Below are 8,321 nucleotides of genomic sequence, written 5' to 3'. Positions count from 1 at the left end.
AAAAAAAAAAAAAAAAAAAAAAAAAAAGTACCAGGATCTAAGAGAAGCAAACAAGAGGAGGGTAAGAAAGGAAGTAGAAAAGACTATCGTTTGGGATGTGTCTCTGAGGCAAGGAGAAGGCAGATAGGTAATGGGTACCGGAGGATGTTGGTGAATGGGGGACCTTCATCAGGCACTGTTTGGAGCTCTATTTGCTTTCACCTGTGGACCACAAGGTTTAGGGTCACTAAAGTGCGGGACATGAGGACGTCTACACTATTACCTATATCTCCTGCTTCCCAGAGTTGAACTAGGCTATAAAAAATGGATTGAAAGAAAAGCAAGCAGGTCCCTCAGGTCTTCCGACGCTCGCACAGTGCTAAAGGCTTAACAGACCCCGTGCATCAGTTCTGCCTCCGCAGACATGGTTTCTGTGAGCAAGTCCATTGCACCATGCAAAACATTCCCCTTTGGTCCAGCGTGAGAAAGTGTGTGCGTGCGTGCACGCGCGCGTATGGGGGGTGGGGGTGGGAGAGACGGACTGTTTTTCTGTGTCCCTAGGCTTAGAATTCTCCTGAATGCCACCAGAGGGCAGCGTATTCATAGAAAGGCCTCGGCTCAGAAGTTCAGAACAGAGTAAATCTTCCTAGCAACAAGATGTCACAGGTTTCAGCCCAGGCCCTGGGAGTACATTGACTGTCCCTAGGATCCTACATACCTCACTTCCAGAGCAGTCCCTACCTGTGCACTCCTAGCTAGGGACATCAATCTACCTGCATTTCAGGTGTCTATCGTGTTAGAATCCCAAAATTCCCCACAACAGCCAAAGAGACACAGTCAGTAACAGGAGAAGGGAAAGGAAGGGGGGGGGGGTGAGCCTGTTTCCCTCAGGTATACCCAAGCAAAAACCTGTTCTCTCCCCAACTTCTCTTCTTCTTCTTCTTCTTCTTCTTCTTCTTCTTCTTCTTCTTCTTCTTCTTCTTCTTCTCTCTCTCTCTCTCTCTCTCTCTCTCTCTCTCTCCCCCCTACAATGCAGCCCAAGTTAGCCTTGAACTATAGTCCTCCTGTTTTGTCCTTTCTCCATTTCCAGAGTGTTGAAATTATAGGCAGGTACCACCATTCCTGGTCACTCTAGGATTTCTGTCTAGGCCACAAATGTGTGTGGACTGTAAGGAACACCCATGATTCATAAATTGGCCTAGCAAAATCCCAGAAAAAAGAAAATCAGACCGGTTCATCAGCGGGCAGGAGGCGGCTAGGCTGGTTTATAGTCGACAGGGATAGGCCAAAACATCCCATAGAAGACTCCAAATGCATTGAGCATCAGCCTTCAGGCTCCCTCGGCAAGCCCCACCCCCAAGTTGAGATGTGTACTCATAAGAACAGTTTTGGTCCCAGATGGGGGTACGACCAGCACCAAAAACAGGGCAGGGTATTTCTGGTCTGTTGCTGATGGGTTGGGACGCCCTCTGCAGCAAAAGGGTTTGAAAGATCCTGCTGCGGAAGAAGGGAGAGTTGGGCATTAAGTGTTGACTCTGGTTAGTCCGGATTCTCCTCCTCTTTGGAGGTGAATTGCCTGAGTGAAGGTGGTTTCCAATAAGCCTTCCCTTTATTAAGCCACCTGCAGGAGAACGCGAGGCATCAGATTGACTGGCTGTGTCAGACAGTGTTAATGCCACACTCCAGGCCCTCACGTTGGTGGGCTGGGCAACCAGATCATTATATTACAATTTATAAATAGAAAATAAAATTATCGGGTGAGACTGGGGCACTGGGGAAGGCGCAAAAAAAGTCCTCATTAAAGAGTTGCCTATCAGCAAACCCAGTTATCAAGGACCCGAGGAGCACTCCTCTCAGCTAAAAGTTGCCCTTAAACCAATAAGTTCCAGTACAGCTCTTCTTTTTCTCTAGTCTCTTTTCATACCCACTTTTCCAATCAGCATCACCTGTGCTGCCCACATCCCCAGATCTTAGCACGCCTCGGTTTCGGTTTCGCCCAGAGCCTGGAGTACTTTTGTGCTAGGATGCTCAGCCCATTAACTCCTCCGCCAAGCGGTAAAGTAGTCGAGAGTACCAATGCATGCCAGTCGGCTGGACCGCACCCCCGGGGAGCAACGCCCCGAGCGCGTGCAGCAGGCGCAAAGGAGCGAAGGCACGGTGGGCCCACTGGTGACTCTCCAGAACCGCATAGCAGGAGGCGAGGACGTCGTTCACCAGCAGCGTCCCGTGCGCAGTGAGCGGTGCGAACACGCCCACTGCTTCCTCGCGGGCCACACGGGCTACGCGAGCCGGCCGGAGCGCGTCCCCACCTGGAGCCAGCACAGAGTCCCCAGCGCGTAACCGGCGCGCGAACACCGGTGCAAAGTCACCTGGAGCCGGCGCTGGCCCACGAGCCGCGAACACCAGATGCCAGGGTGTGAGCAACAGTTTGCGCGGAGGCCGCTCGGTCTCCACAGCTACGAAGGAGGCGCGGCGCTGCAGGTCCCGGTCCAGGAAGAGTAGCACCGGTGTGGGCACCACCCGGCCCGCTGCATCGGCGGCCAGTACCCAGTCACCACGATGGAGTTCTCTCAGCCCCTTCCGCTCGCCGCTCCGCAGACGCACTGTGGCATTTCCCGGAAAGCAGCCGCCGGCTCGGACCGCCAGTGAGTTATCTGCAAGGAGGATTAAGACCAGATCAGCAAATACAAGAACAGATTCTAGGAGATGTGGGTGAAGCCCAACGCAGACCTCACTAGTCACGGGATATCGTTCAATTTCCAGGGATCTAGTCACACCTTGAGTGTAAGTGGAAAAGTTGGTTTACAACACTAGTGCCTGTTTGGTCCCTTGAGGGTAGCAAGGAGACTATCCCCATGAAAGCCCCCTTTGGATGGATCACCATCTGGCGTCTACTGTACCAGCTTTGACCGACACGTGGACGTGGTTTCGGGACTCGTAGTAGACCCAGTCGAAGCCTGCTTCCACTGCTAGGCGCGCCAGCAAACCATACTTATTGCGGTCACGGTCAGACGTGGTGATATCCAAGGCGCGGCCTTCGTAGTGGAGTGAGTCCTGAGCGTGGTGGCCATCCTCGTCCCAGCCTTCAGTCACACGTAGGCGCACTCCGGGCCACATGTTCATCACCGCAATGGCTAGAGCGTTCACCCGCTCTTTGCAACGCTAGTGGGGGGAATAAGCAGCCAGTTTCCCCACTACCACTACCGTCACCACCGGGCAGGCGATGGGCAGGGTGAGGTGCAAGGGACCAGTAAGGCATCCCTGCATCTTTACTCTCTGGACCAACTCCATTCCCTCCCGGGTTCTCAGTGTCCTGGGGAAGCGAGGGTCTGAATAGGTGTAGTCACCAATCTGTACTTGATTGCCAGGGCATGCTTAGAGAACCGAACCATGGAATTAACCCCTCTGAAGGTGAGAAGGTATCTCCATACCTAGTTATTTCAGTGCCTACATCTCACCCTTATTTGTTCCAGGACCTCAGTCCAATCAAAGAGAGACTCATAGGAGAGAGAGAGAGGATGGAAGTTTGGCTAGGGAGGGCCTGGCTCCCCGAATCGAGTCCTATTTAAGCCTGACCCCCGCCCCGGGGCCCCAGTTGCCCTCCCTCCGTCTGATTCATCTTTTGTTTGGTTGCCTTCCCTGGCACTGGGCATCGCTTCCTTCCTTCCTTCCTTCCTCCTCCTCCTTTCAGCCTCTAGCATTAACCCATTGGTGGTCTGGGTGCGCCCCTTCAGAGGTGCCCAAGAAGAGCCGCGTGGGATCAAGGCTACTGGAAAAAGAGTCGGGTGGCGGGGGCTGCATGAAGTACAATGGCTATTCTCCCGGATGACTTAACTAAGCGAGAATCTCGGGCCGAGGCCGGGAACGCGTCGGGAGAAGCGGACTCAGCAGCTCCAGCTACAAAGGCGCTTTTCAGCCGCCCCGGCTCAGGGAGAGGAAAGGGCAGAACGCCGCCCCACATCCCTCTCCCGCCCGCCAGGTCCCCTCCCCCAGTGTGGCCAGCCTGCCACTGTGTCAGTTCTGAGAGCCCCCCATCTCTCCCATCTCTGTTTCAGAATCAGCCCTTAGAGGCGTGGGAGGAGCAGCACCTGAGAATGGCAGGACCTACCTCCACCTCCCGCGCAGGGTGGGAGTGGAGGAAAAGGAGCCACGGACGCAGGCCTGCACCCCCGGGGGAGGGAGGCCACGGTTATCTTGGCGGCTCCGGTCTGGGAGTTGGAGACCTTGGCGCGCACCAGAGCCGCGACACCACGGGAGCAGCAGCGCAGGAGGAGCGCAGAGAACAACTTCTTTTTCTTTGTCCCTTTTCATCTCTCACCTCGAACTTGGATTCTAAATGATTGCTAGAGGGGCATTCCCTACCCTCTTTTCTAGTCAGCTGCACCTCTGAAGAGGCACTATACAAGTGGTACTCTTTCCAACTTCGTGTCGTTTTGTCCCCTAAGAAGGCCCTGACCTGCGGGGGCAGTAGCCCAGAACAGAGGAGCCAACTCAATAGAGTCCTTTTGCAGCCAGGGTGTGGGAGATAAGCAAGACTGGGTGTGTGTGTGTTGTGGGGGGGTTGCCCGGGCCTTTGGAGGCCTCCTGAGCCTATCCCTTGTTCTGCCTCTCTGCTGCAGGTTTCAACCAGAGGGAAGCACCACAAGGTTCCATGGCGAAGGTGGAAAGGAATCTCCTTTCTGATTTCTAGAAAGAGAATGACTTTATCCCTGGAGTGATTAGTTCTCACCCTTAACTACAGCAAGCAGGAGGTAGAGGTAGGAGGATTTCTGTGAGTTTTACATAGCAAGTTCCTGGCCCATAAGGGCTACATTAAAAAAAGAAAAAGAAAAAAGAAAAAACCCTTCTTCCCTGTACAGGTTTTCCTAACAAAGTAACCTGGAAAGCTATGGCAGTGAGAGGAAATCCGTACCCCTTCCTCTCCCCACCTCCCTACTGCACACACAATTAGGTGTTGTAATGGAAAGTATATAGGACTCAGAACTCTGAGTCCCAAATTCTAGTCTTGGCAACGCCATGAATTTAGCTGTGAGGCCCTGATTAAATTGCTTTTTCCCCCTGGGACCCACCTCTCAGATATAAGTGAGGGGTGGGGTGGGGGTGGAGAAATATGTCTTCTGAATTTCCTTTCAGTTCTGACATTCCAGGACGTGACCAGAGAAGGTTCTTTTCCAGGTCATGGTCCACCGTATTCCAGGCAGTTTCAGCGCCCATCTGTAGCAGGTGCTCCATAACAGTAGTTGAATTTAATTATTTATTCGAGGCAAAGGTCTCACCTATCTATTCCGAAGACGATTTTTTGCCCAAAGTCTCTCAAGACGGAGGACAATCCCTGACCACCCCATTCTCAGGAAGATGGCCTGGTAACCTGACTCTTGCCCAATCCTTTTTCAGCCCCCTTCTTTTTGACTCAGAACTTTTGGCCATCAGGCCAAGAGCCAGGCTAAGCGTAAGCCTTCTGTAGGCTACCTACCCTAGCCAGCTCCTGGCCCCCAGCTCACCCCAGCCCTTCCTGCCTGGCTCGGTGGCTGACCCCCGGTCCACGCCTCAGCCATTTCCCGTCTCGCCTGCCGCCATCCTCCTTTCCCCGCCCTCACTCCAGCCTCTCCCAGATTCACTCTCACTAGTCAGTTCCTCCTCCCCCTCCCCATCCCAGCCTTTGCAGTTTGGATTCCTCCAAACCACTACCAGCCAGCAGGTTATTTGCTTTCTTGAAGGATGTGATGAAGGAGGTCTTACTTTATTTTAGTTTAAGGCCTCGGGAGATAAAGTGACAGTTCATACCCAGGTAGGAAAACCGACGAGGAGTTACTGATGTGCAGGAGAGCAGGTGGAGAGAAGCGCTCCTTACCTCTGTCATCAGGCGGTCAGCCCCGCTGTTCTCCTCATCCTTGAAGATTATGTCGGGGTTGTAGTTGGGTACGAGGTCCCGGAAGCGCTCGGACCCCCTTGCTACCCTCCCCTCCGCTGGCCCACTCGCGCCAAGGGTCCGCTCGGGCACACTAGGCACAAACTGCTTGTACAGCAGAGGCACAAGCTGCTTGCGCACGTATCGCCGCCGGCCAACCGGTCCCCGGCCCGGCCCGCAGCTCTGGACAGACAGTGCCAGGAGTGCCAAGCAGCACAGGGGCAACAGACTGGCCCGCAGAGCCATAGGCACCGTGGAATTGGTTCAAAGGGGAGCGTTATGGTCCTCAGTAGCTCTCCTGTCAATTGGACATCTACACAAGAGCAAGCACCGTTGATAGAGAAGCAAGCTCCCAGGGTACCTGGAGCGCTGGTGGCTCCGAACACCTGGCAACCACTAACTGCCTACATGCCCCGGGGAACCTGGAACCTACCACTGATAGACTACCATTACAGGGCAGGTGGGTCGAGGGTGAGTGCCGGCCCAGCCGGCCCCTGCTGCCCAGCTCCGGTGCTCCCAGAACCGCCCTGACCCCGCCTTAAGTGGTCCCTGGCCCCGCCCCCCGCCCTTCTCCCAGGACTGTCCCGCCCTCTCCCACCCAGGCGGGGGATCAAGCGGTCACCACTGCTCCATTCTTCACTGAAGTGTGTCCCATCCTGGAAACCAGGCAGGCACCTGCTTAGGAAATCCTTGAAGCTTTACAGTCCTGGCTGCCTGGATAAGCATCCTTCTACCTCCGAGTCTAAATTAGGAACCAAACTATCTTCCTCTGCTAGTCTTTGCTCCCAAAGTCGACTCTGGCAAGCCATGCCCGCTGCTGTCATCCAGGAAGTCTGAGTTCCAATTTCTGCTCACGGCCATCCAAGCCCTTTGGGCATACAATCAAAGCCTCCCTCCTCTGTGGTCCTCAGGTCTTCCTGGTTCTTCTCCCTCCACAGTCATCCATAACCAGAAGTGGATCCCAGAGGATCATTTTCCTTGGTGAGTTTGTATCTTCTGAGAAACAGAGCTGGACTCTCACAAGCCAGTTTAGGGGTGATGTATGTGCGTGCATGCTCCACAACAGTGGAAGTCTGAGGACTTTTGAAAATCAGCTTTCACTGTGGGCTCTAGGGATTAAACTCGGGTTCATCGGGTGTAGTAAGTCCTTTGACCTGCTCATCCATCTTGCCAGTCCAAAGCTTTCCCAGCCTTGTGTCCCCTCAGTCTTTGCCAGGTACTCAAGGGTCACTTTTCATCCCTCCCCCTCCTTCTAGACACAATCTAATGTAGCGCAGGCTTGGTCTTGAACTCACATCACAGAAGGCTGACCTTGAAAGTTTTCTCCTCTGGTCTCCAGCTGCTTCCCAGAGATGCACCACCACACTGGGTTTATGTGGTGGGGGCCAAAACCAGGGCCTTGGGCTGAAGAGATGGCTCAGTAGCTAGGAGTGCTGGCTCTTTTTCCAGAGGACCTGAGTTTCTAGCACCCACATGGTGGCTAACTACCCTCTGTAACTCCAGCTGGGGAGCGTGGTCAATGCTGTCTTCTGGCCTCCTCAGACACCAGGCATGCAAGTGGTACACAGATATGCAAACAAAACACCCATACATATAAAACCTTTAAAATAAAAATAAAAAACCCAGCACCTCAAACATGCTAGGCAAGCACATAATTGATTAAAAAGACTTATTTATTATGTTTACAACATTTTGCCTCCATGTATCCCTGCAGGCCAGAAGAAGGCACCAGATCTCATTACAGATGGTTGTGAATCACCATATGGTTGCTGGGAATTGAACTCAGAACCCCTAGAAGAGCAGCCAGTGCTCTTAGGCTCTGAGCCATCCCTCCAGCCCCACACAATTGATCTTTATCAATCGAGATATATCCCTATTTCTCTGTTTTGTCTGAGACAGTCATTTGTAGCTGATCTGGCTTCAATTTGCTGTGTTAAGATGGCTGGCCCAAGGAAGGCCTGGTGGTGGCATACACCATTACAGGTGGATCTCTGTGAGGTCAAGGCCAGCCTGGTCTACAAAGCGGGTTTCAGGACAGTCATAGTTGTTAAACAGAGAAACCCTGTCTCAAAATAACCAACCAACCAACCAACCAACCAACCAACCAACCAACCAACCAACCAACCAAACAAACAAGATGGCCCTGAAATCCTGAGTACTTTACCCTGGACAATGCATTTTGATTAAGTAGTCATTTTGAAGCTGTTGAAAGGCAATGGACACCTAAAATCTTGGTAAGAGGATGAGGATCAGTTCTCTTCACCTCGCATCCTCTATCTCGTCCCTCTGGATAGATTTCCAATTCTCCAGGCCTCCTCTCAGAGAGACACTTCTTTTTTTTTTTAGTTTTTCTTTTTCTTTTTCTTTTTTTTTTTGGTTTTTCGAGACAGGGTTTCTCTGTGGCTTTGGAGCCTGTCCTGGCACTAGCTCTGTA

General features: G+C 52.9%; 1 protein-coding gene across 1 annotated transcript; it reads right to left on the bottom strand.

Moving 5' to 3' along the window:
• Window positions 1-1,507: 1,507 nt before the first annotated feature.
• Dhh (desert hedgehog) lies at window positions 1,508-6,133 on the bottom strand. The gene is made up of 3 exons (XM_005353939.2): window positions 5,831-6,133; window positions 2,880-3,141; window positions 1,508-2,633 (listed from the first exon to the last, which is right to left on the bottom strand). The coding sequence occupies exons 1-3, from the start codon at window positions 6,131-6,133 to the stop codon at window positions 2,008-2,010; spliced, it is 1,191 nt and encodes a 396-aa protein (XP_005353996.1). The 3' UTR covers window positions 1,508-2,007.
• Between the last annotated feature and the right edge of the window lie 2,188 nt (window positions 6,134-8,321).

The sequence above is a fragment of the Microtus ochrogaster genome, chromosome 15 (genome assembly GCF_000317375.1).
Source record: "Microtus ochrogaster isolate Prairie Vole_2 chromosome 15, MicOch1.0, whole genome shotgun sequence".
Lineage (NCBI taxonomy): Eukaryota > Metazoa > Chordata > Mammalia > Rodentia > Cricetidae > Microtus > Microtus ochrogaster.
The sequence above is the reverse complement of the archived record's forward strand: the minus strand, read 5'-3'. Positions and strand labels throughout refer to the sequence as shown.